The following is a 14,674-nucleotide window of genomic DNA, read 5'->3' as shown; positions in this document are numbered from 1 at the left end:
TAGACTTAGCTATTTCTGTAGGATATTGAGGACAGTAAAATTTTTATTACATTGTGGACTTTAGCCTTTTTTGTAAGATGGAGGGGGTAAACATTTCTATTTCAGTTCCAAGAAGTAATAAAGTGTTTAATTGCCATAGCAGATACCTGAGATGGGCTAAGTAAGCTTCTTTCCGAAGTGTTCTGGCTGTATTGGTCAAAGTACAGGAAGATATCTAACTACCTGAAGTTGCGTGTGCAGTAAAATCAGGAAGAATGCAGAGTTAAAACTCCTGAAACTCTCACCAACTTACCTTTCTGTTCTCAGTTAACTTCAGTTCAGCAAGTCTTAATCTTGTGGGAACTTACTGAGACAAATTCTACAGCTACTTGAGCACAGGAATAGTTTCCTTATTTTAGTTCCAGTCAATTTTAAAGTTGTAATCTGCAGTCACTGTCTTTATGCATCTTAAATATGGCACAAACAGTGATGCTCTTAAATGACTTAGAAGAAACACTGACTCTCTGGCTTCTTTCTGAAAACTTTCTGATTTTTTTTTTCAAGTGTTTTCATTTACTTTTTTTTTAAATAGAATGAGTTGTTTTTGTCCTAGGAGTGAGGGAATATAGACATAATGTATTAATCCGATGAGGAAAGAAATTTTCTCAGCACTTGGGTAGTACCATCTTTCTACTTATCATTTGCAGGTGGAATAATAGCTCCCAAATTTCATCATTAGGGAAGAAACTTTCAAATTGCAAATAGAACTGACAGTTCATACAGTTTAACACTTAAAAGAAAAAATTAGGAATAAGAGAAGGGAACATGCATCTTGCTTTATTTTGAACAATGGAGTGTTGAAAAGATTTCTGAGATCAACACTTAAGAGTTCTAAAATTCCAGAACCAAATACCCACAGAATTTAAGGAGCTTCTGAAGTTCTGGCCCTTATTATGATACTAAAATTTACATCCAATATCTGAGCATTCATAAGTTTTTGAGAGAGTCTGGCTCTGAACTTTTTGCCATGACCTTATTTAGCTATTTGTCCAAGCAATGGAATACATGACTTGAATAGACTTTACAGAGAGCTAGAGCAAAATGATAATCAGTTCACTTTTCAGTCTTTCAATACATGCATTTTCAGTTTTGTCATGTAAAAAGCTGAATAAATAGAAAGCAATTAATAGCAACAAAGATGTAGTTTTACAGTTTACTTTATGATCTGTGGACAGTCACTCCAGGCTTTTGCTTTCCTCTTGGCTAACGCAAGCCAGGCTGGTTCTGTTGACACAGGGTTAGCATCAGGTGTAGAGAATCTCTTGGCCACCTCCTTTGCCAGTGGGGTTGACGGAACAGAATCTGAAATTTCCACTGGTTTTGATGGGATGGAAAGATAAAAAAAGCATTAGTTGAACCCTGTGCTTTGTCGCAGCATACTAGAGATTTCACTTCTTTTCTATGCACATGTTCTAACACTTCATATGTATTTCCAACCCTTTTAATTTAAATCTTACTTTTCATTATAGTTGCAGAATAATCAAGTTAGGAGGAACCGAGTTTCCTTTTTCAGAATGGGGTCCAAGTAAGGTAACTCACAATAGTAGGAGCAAAATTTTCAGTCTCTGTGAGATTCAAAGAAAACATTTCCAGTTTGCCAGTTGTTGTCTTTATATAAGCTATTTTAATTACATCTGCAATGTAATGAACAATGGGAAATAAAGATAGATATTTTCCTTTTGGTAATGCAGCTGCTGAACACGTTATACTGAATGCAGTAAGCCAACTGTATTCAGGAGGATTTAGATTTCTTCTTCCGATTAGGGTTCTTAAATAAGCACAGAGAAGAAAGCAGTCCTATAGCTCCCTGCCTCAGTTAACCACGCCTATGAGACTATCCTGAAGAATAAATAAACCAGGTTTTTCCCACAGCTGTTTGTCACATTTTCTTGAAAATACTGTGTTTAAGGCAAACAGCTGTCTCAGCAAGAAAATGTGTTGAATGAGCAACTGATCTCTATCTAACAAGCAACGTAACGGAGCAGAACTGTAGAAGTCTATTGTAGAAGTCAGGTGAGAAAGATTGTTTAATTCTGAGAAAGTGAATACCCTTGAAGGTAACCTGGCTAGGTATAAGCCCTATCTGAAACCTGTAGTGTAACTCTAAAAATCTAAAGTTACAAAGTAACTCCTCACTAATTCCCCCCACACCCACACCCACACTTTTTCCTTTTTATGAGCCAAAAGCTTTTTTTTTTGTTTAATGTGCAGATTCAGTCCAAATGACTTCTGGTTGCATTTCTTTTTCAGGTTTTGAATGTTTTAAAATCGTTTAAAATTGCAGGGATGGCAAAAAACATTTCATTTTCTTTTAAATCCATCTTTAATCATGTATTTTTAGCTACTAGTAAATAAGCAGTAGCAGCAACTATTGCTGTAGACAGACACTTTGAAAAGCTGATTGTTTTAAATGTTATGGTAATTTATGCTATTTTAAAGGTTATACACTCTTACCAGTTTCTGTTGTACAAGACTCAAGTGCAAGTCTGAAATATACCAACTTCTTCAAGTTTTGGGTGCGTTTTTTTGATGTCCTTAGAGGAAGACTCTGCAAACTTTTATTTTAAACATGTCCTAGCCTGGACTTCTGCCTTAAATGCTCTCTTAAGTGTGGAAAACCCACATTGGTGTCATCATCTACAATAAACAAATACTTGTATATGTGCATAGCTGGTAATGGCTACCTGGCTCTAGATGTAGCCAGTAAATACACAGATACCCAATCACTATTTCCTTTAGGGCCAATACAGTTCCATGCTTTCACTTCATGTAATTCAAAATCAGTCATTCCTCCTGAAACTCTCACTCTAGTGCAGACAGACCAACCAAGGATAATGAGGGTTTAGCCCTTTTAAGATCTACCTTTAGTATACCTTGGATCTAACCTTTTGTATTATAGATCAGATAGATAAATAAATTACCTCATTGGTTTCAGTAGTTGCATTCCACAGTTCTTGGCTTGGAGTGGTACTGAATAGATTCAGCTGATACGTATCAGCTTCAATTCACTTTCAAAGAAGCCTACACTATTTACTGTGCAAATCTGAAAAAGGTTTCTTCAACACCTATCTGTAGTCTTGTTCAAAACCTTTTGCCTAGGATTAATGTTGGCTAGAGAAATATTAGACAAGTCTTTATTTCAACAGTCATCTTATACCATCCCAAGTATTATGCCATTTGGGGAAGTATTTATTTTAATGTGCATGCTTTTTGAATATGGAATTGTTTCAGCTTAGCTGAAGTGACAGATAAAACAGTAGGTTCTGGTTCCAACCTTCCTTACCAAGTCCTTGACTGGGATGGAGAAATCCAAAATTCAAAGTGACAGGCTACCTTTGCTTTTGATTAGGTAATTGATTAGGTTTTATATTTTTGAGTTGACCAAGAGTATTTGTTCCAAATATTCTCGGGTGAGTATTTCTTCTTGGCAGACTGGAAGGTGTAGGAACACACTATGCATCATTTCCCACAATAATACACTTCGTAGCAGTTAAGTATCATCCCCCCTCTGCTAAACGCCTACCTAAAGCCAAAACAATACTGCAGTCGCAACTTACAGTAAATAAAATCCCTCTAATGTGCATTGGTCATGTTCCAAAAATACTGTTGGATATGGCCTGGGGGAGGCTGCCTAATTTTTTTAACCTGCACTGGGGCAATTCTAAGGAAATGCAGTAATGCAGCCTTAATAATCCGTGGAGCCTTGTAAAAACCTGTTAAAATTATGTTCTTCTTGCATAATGGCCAGCACATGAGACAGGGACAAGTTGTGGTGTTCTGGGCTGAAAGCAAATGTGTTTGTAATTTTAGGGATAATATATGAGGGGGGAAGATATCATTCATTCACTTTCTCAGAAACATGCAATACCATTTCTGTAACACATTATTCCCAGAGTAAAAGTGAATCTGTTACTGTACCTGTCACAGAAGTTGGAAGGGTGTTTGACTTTTTTAGCTGCTCCCTTCTTTCTAGCCTTGACACAGCAGTCTCAATTTTCTTCTCCCCTTCTTGAGTTGTAGATTTCTGCAGTGTGCTTGTTTTGCTGCTGCTGCTTTTATTATCTGACTGATTACTTAGAGCAGCCTAGAAAAGAAAGGAAAAACTGCTAAATGAGAAACTCTCATGTAATGGCTACAAGTAAGAGATGTCATACTTGATGCTTTTATTCAAGACCTGTCCTTTCTTTAAACTTCCTTTTCAGCAAAGGATCAAAAAGACTCTCATACTTATAAAAGTAACAGTTATTAGAGACTGTAAAAAACAACAACAAACAAACAAAACCCCAACCCACGGTTATATTTGTCATGTTGTCATTTCAGTCAAAATATTGAACAGTTTGAGCCAGCTGTACCTGTTAAAGACAACACTGAAACACAGTGTGCACCTATGGGCAACTTCACACCCACTGCTGGTTTATTCCACCAGTTATCTGTGTCTGCAATTTGGACATGTCCTTCAGAAATTTGGATCTCATAAAAACATCAAAATATACTTAGTTATCAACATAATCTCCCTTTTTACTATCTGTGGTATCTATACACAGCATCGCTATTTGTGTAGCATCACTTCTCTGCTGTAAGTGGAAGTGTTTTTCTTACTAATAAAAAAACCACGGGAAGTAAACAGCTATTTGGAGAACAGGAAGAAGTAATAGTTGAATTCAGTGCTTGCTTTAGGCATTTGGATGTGTCACAAGATGGCTCATTTCAATCATCTGCATTTTATCCAAATAATAGGTTACAATAAAAATAAATTTAAGCTTACTAATATTCACCTATAAATGAGTAATCTAGCGGTTATTCCCAAGCATTAAGGCTTAACATCTTATTTACTCAAGCTTTGAAAAAACCATGTTGCATACAATTTTTCTGTTCCATCACCTGCACAGTGGTTGTGCTTATGACTGCCATTAGCTAAAACCTGCTATTAAGGCATCAGAATTTATGTTAAAATTGGCACACTATTGCACAGTATTTTCTCCCAGAGGTCCCGGTTTTGAAGGGAACTCCAAACTTTGGGACTACCTTTTTTTCCTTACTGTCATTTTAGCTTTTATGAAATCTTACAAACCAAGCTTCAAAAATAAAAACAACCCCCTTTCACATAATAAAACTAGCTAACAGTTATAATTATGGTATCAGTGTTTCTAATGAGCAGGTTTCTAAAGATTGTTTACATTTTCTTTAGCCAGCTTCTCTGCTTGCTTTGCTTCTCTGGCTTGTCTCCTCTCTTCCCTTGTAGCTTGCTGCTCACGAAATCCCTTTTGCTTCTGCAGCGCTAATGTAATCCAAAGCGGTTGTGAAGTTTCAACTTTTTCCATCAGCTTAGAGCCATCTAAAGAGTGCCTGCTCTGGAGGACGGGCTTTTCTGAAAGAAAACATGACAAGAATGGGTTGAGCAATGCACATCTCTCAAGCAAACCCATACAGCTACTCTACCTTGTGAAGACACTGGAGCTAAGCCCATAGAATGCCATGCCATTCACAGACCCACATGGACACTAAGGCAAATCCCAAAACAATTTTTATGCCCCAAGAACAACTCCTAATTCAACACACTCATACTGCTGTCCAGATTTATCTTTCTTTGTGTGTGAAAAACCCTACCTCAGACACTTAGACTTACGGCCTTATTTACTATAAACGTTTGCACAGTGTGAGATATTTAAGTGGAAGTGATACATATGCACTGCTTGTTTATAACTCTGATGAAAAGGACCCAGCCACTATATAGGTACTTCATTTCCCTGGTTTTCCAGCCATAATCAAGGGAAGAAGAGTATCCAAACTTCAGCCAAAAGAAGGGGGCTGAAATTATGTACTCCTGTGCAGGGGCTTTTAAAAAAGGGGGGGGGGTGGTAGTGGTGGTGTGATGTTTAAATTGTTACATGAGCATTTGACTTTCTGTACCCTGCATGGAACTGGGACTAGAACAGTATAGATCTGTGAGCGGCAGGGAGCAGCACCGAGGTGCAAAGGTGCACAGTGAGCACTGAAGCCCTCATCTTCGGTTGTTCTCCCAGGCCAGCAGCTGTGCCTCCAACTACTTTCCATAAATCCTCATTTAGAAATGAAAGTGAAAGGCAAACATGTAGAAATTGTAAAATAAAAAGCAGCAGTTCCACTGAGATATGGTTTTAGAAGTGTCTTAATGCTTGCAAAATTCAAGAACGGAAAATAACTGGGATTTCCCAATTAAATGCAGAATTCCTGCCTTGCTCTTTTGACTGTCCTTACACTGAAAGGGTAATTTTTCCTCTTCTTCTTACTATTGTGTTTTTTCCTCCAGCACAGAATATTATTTCAGAACAAAGGGGCTTTCGACCCTCCTCTGAAGAGCCACTATGGCTACTGTAATTGTTGCTATTACTGAAGAGTGCCTATGAAACACAGACTCCTGTGCTCAGCTATATTGGGTTAGATAGACAATTTGCCCAGAATAGGCACTATAAGGGGACCTAGATCTTGATATTTTCCACACTAGATAATATTCCCCTAAAAAATAGAAACAATATAATGTAAGTTATAAAACTTACTATCTCTGCTCTGATGACACCATTACACATCATAGAATCCTAGAATTCCAGGTTGGAAGGGATGTCAAGGATCACCTGGTCCAACTTTTCTTGGCAAAAGCACAAAGGGGGCCAGCACCCTGTCCAGCTGAATCTTAAATGTCCAATACTGGGGAGTTCACCAGTTCCCTGTGGAGATTATTCCAATGGCCAATTGTTCTCACTGTGGAAGCCCACAGAGTCTATCACTAACAAGCTATAATATCCTTACCAAGGAAAACACACACACTTCAGTTACCTCCTTGAAATTAATTCTCTTAAGCAGGTTGCACTGGCCACACTGAGTTTGTGTGTTTCTGAATGTGGGAATGGGAAGTCCCATTCATTCAGACAAGCCTCAGTGAAGTAGTGGTATTCCACAAATAACATGCCAGGTAAAAATTATAGCTTAAGACCAAATATCTTCCTGTGAATCTCCAGGATCTCATTTTGGAAATGCAGACAAAAGCTAAATGACTTTAAAAAACACATACCTTTCTTCAGTGGCTCCGGCTTTTTGTCATTTTTTTCTCTCCATGGAATACTTATAGATGGGAAAAACGACTTCTTTTCTCTGATTTCTTCCTCTTCGTTTTTGTTCTCATGGGATGGTGTGGGGTGCACTGCATTTCCTCTGTCTTCTTTTCTCCAGCCACCATCTGACTCAGCTTTAACCAGCCTTTGCCCTAGTGTATCAGCTAGGTTTGATCTGTTCATTTTAGAGAGAGGAGATGATGGTGGTGTCTGGCTGGTGGGCTTTGGAGCTAAAGCAGGTTTCTGTGGGACCGGTGACTTGCATGCTGGTTTCTCATGATGGGGTAAAGCACTCTGACCGGTGGCTGGCAGGACCACTGGTGTGCCTGCTGGATGTGAAATCTCTACCACAGTAACTGAAGAGTCTTTTGAGTCTTTTATATTAGCAGGGACATTTGCTCTCCCCATGCCAGGGGATGTACTCTCCTGCGGAGCAAAAACAGAGGATTCTTTCTCATCTTCTGTTGTAACTAAGGGGTCAGGCACACCATCAAAACTATCTCCTGCACTGTATCTTTTCTTTTTCCTCTGCTCTGCCTGTTGATCATAATTGAAACGTAAAGAGTAATTTGTCCTTCGTAACTTTATCCCAAAAGGAGAAACATTTTCTTCTCCATTTGGGGCTGGTTTATCTGCTTTTTTGGTGCTGTTACTCTGCTGATTTTCCAGAGGACCCTGAACTTCTGGCTGGGATACTTTACCTGGAGAATGAGGAAAACTTGGAACAAGGAAAGATGGAAGATCTTTTGCAAATTTACAGCCTTCTGTGTTGTCTGCCTTTTCTCTATGGGATTCCATTTTCTCCTTAGCTTTTTCAGCTAAGTTATCCTTAAGAGTGGGAGCCACATCCTCCTTTGAGTCAGTGGATGAGCCAGTGATTCTTCCCACAGCCACTGTTTCATTGCCTTTTGCCGCACTCACATTCTCAACATCTGAATTGGTTTTTGAAGCTTCTGAAAACTTCTGCCATGCAGGTGTTATGGAGAACTTTGCGTTAGCAGAGAGAGTCTTCCTCAAGTTGCCATGGGAAGCACCGCGTCCTCGGGGTGTCCAGTCATCACTGTGCCTGCAGACACTCACTCGGTCCCGCTCATTGTACTTGCTGTTTTCTGCATTCTTTAGGATTCTGGAGCGGATGGAGGCCCACTCAGCCAGCACAGCCTGACTGTTCAGTGTCTCTTGTGCGTATTTCAATTTGCTGCTGCTGGGTTTGGGATCCTGTTTTTTCTTCTGGGCCTTCTCTGGTGAAGGAATATCCACATTTTTTCTCTCTTCTGTTAAGCCAAGTAACGATTTACAAGCAGTGTCCTTTATCTGGTTCAAGTTAACTGCTGTGCCACACAGCTGTGCTCCAGTAACCAAAATAGCTGTATGGGGCACACACACAGATGAGGGGAGCGTATGAGAGCCCTTGCTGACAGTGTGCACCCTGGAGTCTTTAACGGATGGAGAAGAGAGTCCTGCTCCTTTGACAGGCATGACTGGACTCAGATTTACTTTCTGAAATATGATCTGTTTATCTCCAGAAGACACTTGAAACGTGAAAGGTCTGGATGCAGTTTGTCGTTCATCTACCTCTTGCCACCTAAGTTCTTCCCCTATTCGCTTTTGTTCCTGAGCCTCAACTTCTCTCTTCAGTTTCTGGGCTAGGACTTCTTCTGCTGTTTTATTCCCTTTTTCTGACTGCTTGAGTTTTGGGGATCTTGAGATTTCTTGGAGCTTCTCCTCTACCGGATGCCTATCAGCCCCTCCAGAACACAGCTGATCTTTGTCCTGTTGCTGTTGCAAGGATTTTTCTCGCTGGTGTTGCTGAAGATTTTGTCCATCTATGTCTACCTTCTGCTCTTCCACCTTGTTCCATTCTTGCTCATTTTGTTCCTTTTGCTGCTTTAGTTCATCCTGTTGCATACCCTCTGCACTTTCCATGTGCATTTGTTTTGTGAGTCTGTGTTTTCTATGTTCTTCCTGTTTCTTTTTCTTACCCATTACTTGCTGGGGTTGTTCCTTCTCTGTCTTTTCTCTTTTCTCCTTTAAGTGCTGCCTTTGTTCGTCTTGTTTCATTTGTTGTTTGAGGCTCTCGACTTCTTTCTCCTGCTTCAATTTTATTTCAGATTCTCTCTCTTCTAGCTCTTGTCTCTGGCTTTCTTCCTTATTTTGTTCCTTGGGTCCTTTTTGTTGCTGTAGCCAATTTCTTTCTTCTTCCTCTTGGCACTGTTTTTCAGTCTCATGTTGCCTTAATTCTTCTAGCTCTAGCCTCTTCCTCTCCTCCAGCTCTCTTCTCTGCTTCTCCTCCAGCTCCTTGCACCTCTGTTCTTCCTGTTCCTGGTGCTTCTGCTCCTCCAGTTCTCGTCTCTGTTGCTCATCCCTCTCCTGGTGCTTCTGCTCCTCCAGCTCTTGTGTCTTTTTCTCCTCCAGCTCTCTTGGTTTCTCCTCCAGCTCTCTTGGTTTCTCCTCCAGCTCTCTTGGTTTCTCCTCCAGCTCTCTTGGTTTCTCCTCCAGCTCTCTTGGTTTCTCCTCCAGCTCTCGTCTCTGTTGCTCATCCTCTTCCCAGCACTTCTGCTCCTCCAGCTCTTGTCTCTGTTGCTCCTCCAGCTCCCATCTCTGTTGCTCCTCTAGCTCCTTCTGCCTCTGCTTCTCCAGTTCCTGACACCTCTGTTCCTCCAGCTCTCGTCTCTGTTGCTTCTCCAGCTCGCGTCTCTGTTGCTCCTCCAGCTCTCGTCTCTGTTGTTCCTCCAGCTCCTTTTTCCTCTGCTTCTCCAGTTCCTGGCACCTCTGTTCCTCCAGCTCTCGTCTCTGTTGCTCCTCCAGCTCCTTTTTCCTCTGCTTCTCCAGTTCCTGGCACCTCTGTTCCTCCAGCTCTCGTCTCTGTTGCTCCTCCAGCTCCTTTTTCCTCTTCTTCTCCAGTTCTTGGCACCTCTGTTCCTCCAGCTCTTGTCTCTGTTCCTCCTCCCATTCCTGGTGCTTCTTCTTCTCCAGGTCTCGTCCCTGTTGCTCTTCCAACTCCTGCTTCTCCAGTTCCTCTTGCCTCTGCCCCTCCAGCTCTTGCCTCTTTTCAGCCTCCAGCAGTCTTGTCTCCTCTTTATGGCTTGTTTGCTCTTCTGCTTTCAAAAATGTCTCTCCTTCAAGAACATACTTCCTCCTCTCTTCTTCACACCTTCTCTCCTGCTCTTTCTGCATGTGCTCAAGTTCTTGGCACCTTTGTTCTTCCATCTCTCTTTGTTCCTCCATTTCTACAATCTGCCTTATCCTTTCGGCCTCAATGATCCCCCAGTGATCTTCAATTCTTTTCTCCTCTGCCAGCTGAAGCTGCTTCTGTTCATCTCTGTTCTGAATTAGCTTGTCTGCTATGATGTGTCCATTATAACCTGGGTATCTGTCTCCATACAGTGGCATGTCTAGGTCATCTGGTTCAAATTCTGTTATTGTTAAACTTTGTGATCCCTAAAATAGGAAGACAAGTTTGGAGTTACTGAATATCGCTTGTTGATTATTCTCTACAGTGAACAAAATCAGTTGCAAAGGTGAAACAACTTTTGGAGTTTGTTTGGGGGTTTTGTTTGTTTTGTTTTGTTTAAACAATGACTCAGATCCAGAGCCAACACACCCACCCCAATTCATGGATCATAGATGCCATGGCTCTCACCTATTCAAATTATAGCCTTTAAAAGAAAGAAAACATTCCAACAGTGATAACAGCATAACACTAAATACTGAATCATTGAATCATGGTGTACATGAGCTAATCCAGATTGAGACCTGACATTTCAAATTTACAGGAGCCCAAAGAATATGGCACAAGCTTCATATGCCTGTTTTGCTACATAGAACTGCATCCTTTAAGCCTGAAATAATTAGCTGTGCTTAAGGGCATTGTTTTGCCAGTTCTTTCATGGCAGATCTAGCTGCTACTTGCAGAGACAGAAGCTGTTGCCTGCAGAAAAGAGCTCTGTGATGCTAGCCAAGAAAGAACACTGCTCAGGGAAACACAATTTGGTTGCTTTTCACAAATCCTGAGCCAGTTTATCTTCCTCATTAGGTGTGCTGAGGCTCCAGTTCTATTGCATGAACCATGAGACCATGCATGGGCAGAGAACCTAGATCTTACTGGCAATACTGTGCTCTAGTAAGGCACAGGCTAGCTGCTAACTGATTCTCTGTGCTTGCCCCACAGCCCTGGCTTGTGGGTGCAATAACTGCAATGAACTGAATGCTGACTACCTTCGTAGGTTACTCCTTGTCTCTGTATTGACATGTAAGTCATTCTGTAAGATGATCTGCACCTGAAGACTCCTTCCCATCACTTTCCTTGAGGAAAACATATCAGCTAATGGCTTGTCTAGGTATCATTTGTTGAGCCATTATTTGGCTCCAGTTAAATATTCTGTATGAACAAGAGGCTTTAATTTAATTTCTTCATTGCAAGAATGATACATGCAAGTACAATGGTGTGGAAGAAAGGACTGGACTCTCTTGAACCCTGTATCAGTTGAACAGTCTTGTCCCATTTACAAGCATTAATAAGATGTCAGGATAAAAACCAAAATATCTACGCAGTAAGTGTTCAAAGCTAGAATCTGGTAACTTACCCTATAGCTGTAGCAAGAGCTGTGTTACTCAAGTCTTACTCTTTCTTACAAGACAATGATATTCTCACTGTCAGAACCCATGCCAGTTTTAGAGAACCTGGTTTTCCCCAAGCAAATTTTGCACTGTTTTCCTGCACCCAAAGAGAATTAGCAGTGGCAGATATCCTTCAGACCTTTATGCCCTTAAATTTTTACTATAAAAACTAGAACCATAAAGTTTTCCAAGTGTAAAATCCTAGTGGAAGTACTTCAGTTGTAAATAGTATTTGTCTCAACTGGCTATATTAAAACTTCTTGGCATCTTTTCTAACAGTGTTAGTCACATTTTAGGACAGTCCTCTGCCTATAGCTACTCCTGATACACTGTTACAGTTATATGGTACCCAGCTTCAAAAGTAGCTCCCCTCTTCTCCCTATTTGACCAGTGGTTCAATACCTTTGTTAATCTCTTGTGCTTCCTTGATATCTTCTGCTTTTTTGGCTTTACTGACAGCTTATGTTTAGCTGCACTGTTGTCTAGACGAGCAACAGCCTGAGGAACTGCATCCAAATTGATTGTTTCAATTGTGCCAGAACAGGAAAATTGTCTTTTTGGCCGAGATGATTTGACTGGAGTGACCTGTTTGTACCATAAACACACAAAGCTATTATTAAGTTATCTGTTTCATTTAAAGTAAATAAATAAATAAATAACACACACATACAAAAAGCCTTTGCCATTTTGAATTCAAAGGAGTTATTAGCAGAAAAGTTTTCATACTCCATTTTTCCATTATACAAGTCATGAACTTTGGACATGAAAGTCACAGCTGTAATGTTTTAGATTCCCAGGACTACACATTTTAATACCTTCCACTTAGAAATTACTTAGACCATTCTAAGTGGAGGTTTTTTCACAGTTTAGCTCCACTCTGAAGTTGTTTGGGATGGGAAGGGCAGAGGCAGAGTTTTAAGCAACATCAAACACTGGGACATTTTGAAATTTGCTTACTGTGGAAAAAATATCTCTATCTTTAAATAATTTAGATTATGCACTTTAGGCAAGAGCAAATCAGATTGACTTATCTAAGCAGTATAATAGAACAGCTACAGAGCTGTACTATCTGCATGGGAGATGACTGCGGTACTGGATCTCAGACTGGCACCGTGCCTGCAGAAAACCTTCCTTCCACAGTCATATGGAGCTGTCCAAGCTAGCACCGAAGGACAGCAAAAAATAAACTAAGGCAATACTGGCTTTGATTGGTTCTTTTTTTCTCTTGTCTTTTAAATATTTGGGTTCAGAAAGTGCAGATATGAGCAATGTGATTTAGTGAGACTCCTCTCATGAATAATACACTGGAACTGTACGTCTAGACATGCAAGTGAGCCTGTCATCAGTCTCTCCCGTAAGTCACTCAGCCACAGTCCTGAGTCTTGTATTTGGCACAGTCCAAGTAGAAAAAGAAGACAGAAAAAAAATAAAAGAAGAAAACATCTTCTGTAAGGAAAGAAAATCACATACATTGTTTTCAAGACAGCTCTGTAATCTTCTGAGGTTAAACATATGCTAATTGGGAAGCCAATTACTTAAAAGCTGATGGAACATTTTGCATATGCTTATTGAATTACATGTAGGCATAACAAAATAGTAGAAGTACTTATGAAAATTACGGCTCTATGATTAATACATCAAATACAGGAATGCTGCAAGACTGGCAGGGACTGCTGTTTCCTGCAATCAACTCTTACAGATTTCTCAATCTTAGTTATTGCTTATTATGAGCCCCCAAAGTGTGCAACCTTCACAAAACCTTGGATGATCAATGAGAGAATGAAACACGCATTAAAGCAACAACTGACTATCAGGCTTTTAATAACTAAAATTAGAAAGTAACTCAGTGCAAACCAAGTGTAAACATTTTTTTTTACCTTTTCTTCCAGTTCATACGCAGTTGCAGGCAAAGTCATCGTTCTCAAAAAAGCCGGAGTCTCATGAGACTAGAACACAAGATTACCACAGACAGACATTAAAATGTAAAAGATCTAATAAACATGCTTCAAAGGACTTATGAAAGCATGCATGTTAGGGTAGGATTTTTACCCTGTCTCTTGTATTGGGATTGATGGACACACAATTCTTGTTCCTAAATGCTGTGAGCTTATCTTTGCTGCTCCTTGAATCACTGCTTTCTACACAGAAGCAGTTGCTACTACAAGACACTACAAAGGGCATTAAACTCGTGTTTCCTTAACACAACAACCAGGTTCCAATTGAAAAGAAAGAGCACAGCTTTGTAGGATTTCAATCAGCTCTTACTAAGTTCATTTTTTCTGACCTGCACCTAAAGAAAAAATCATGGGGACCTCATCAGACATTACTTCTGCTACAAGTTTCAACTCCAGGTTCTTGATGTCTCCTCTTCTTACAAAGCAAACCAGCCCCCCTCCCATCAACTGAAGCCTGTCATTCACTGTGAATCCTTAGCTGCCCTCCCTCTCCAAGCCATCTCACAGAAGGTGATTTTTAAGGCACAGGGGTTGAAGCAGCATTCATTATGCCCAGGAACACCGGTTTTAATCATTATATCGTGGTTCATAACTTAATGAAGGATGTGAACCAATTACACCAGGCATACATGATTGTTGGTATAAAGCCTAAAATGCCAGCTTTACAAGTACAGGTTAGGTGAAACCCAGAGCTCTTGCCATTGATCCAAGTTACTCAGGAAAATCCTAAGTCACAAAGCAACACAGGAAACCTGTTTGAAGCAGAGCAGTGCTATGTGGTCCTGGCCACCAGCTCCCAACAGAAGCTACCCCATCCTCTCAGGACCTATGCAGATAAACACACAGAGGAGTTACAAGGCCAATAGCAGAGACAGGAGCAGAAACCAGGGAAGCTGCTGTGCACCAGAAATCTCTGATAAAGCAAGTAATGAGTAGTGCAAGGAAAGAGAAAGGAAAGTACTGAGTGCTCTG

General features: G+C 40.4%; 1 protein-coding gene across 3 annotated transcripts in view; it reads right to left on the bottom strand.

Moving 5' to 3' along the window:
- Positions 1–1,183: 1,183 nt before the first annotated feature.
- Positions 1,184–14,674, bottom strand: part of CRACD (capping protein inhibiting regulator of actin dynamics) — a 120,149-nt gene continuing 106,658 nt past the window's right edge. For all 3 annotated transcript variants that reach the window (XM_061370676.1, XM_061370667.1, XM_061370656.1), the window contains exons 5-10: positions 13,625–13,693; positions 12,150–12,332; positions 7,088–10,568; positions 5,217–5,407; positions 3,958–4,123; positions 1,184–1,353 (exon numbers count right to left, since the gene is read on the bottom strand). In XM_061370676.1, coding sequence (XP_061226660.1) covers positions 1,193–1,353; positions 3,958–4,123; positions 5,217–5,407; positions 7,088–10,568; positions 12,150–12,332; positions 13,625–13,693 — 4,251 coding nt within the window. In that variant the 3' untranslated portion in view covers positions 1,184–1,192. The remainder of the gene's footprint in view (positions 1,354–3,957; positions 4,124–5,216; positions 5,408–7,087; positions 10,569–12,149; positions 12,333–13,624; positions 13,694–14,674) is intronic.

Source organism: Neopsephotus bourkii, unplaced genomic scaffold (genome assembly GCF_033783945.1).
Source record: "Neopsephotus bourkii isolate Nb327-2 ecotype Australia unplaced genomic scaffold, CSIRO-AGI_Nbou_v1 NB_168, whole genome shotgun sequence".
Lineage (NCBI taxonomy): Eukaryota > Metazoa > Chordata > Aves > Psittaciformes > Psittacidae > Neopsephotus > Neopsephotus bourkii.
This window is presented reverse-complemented; position numbering and strand designations above follow the sequence as displayed.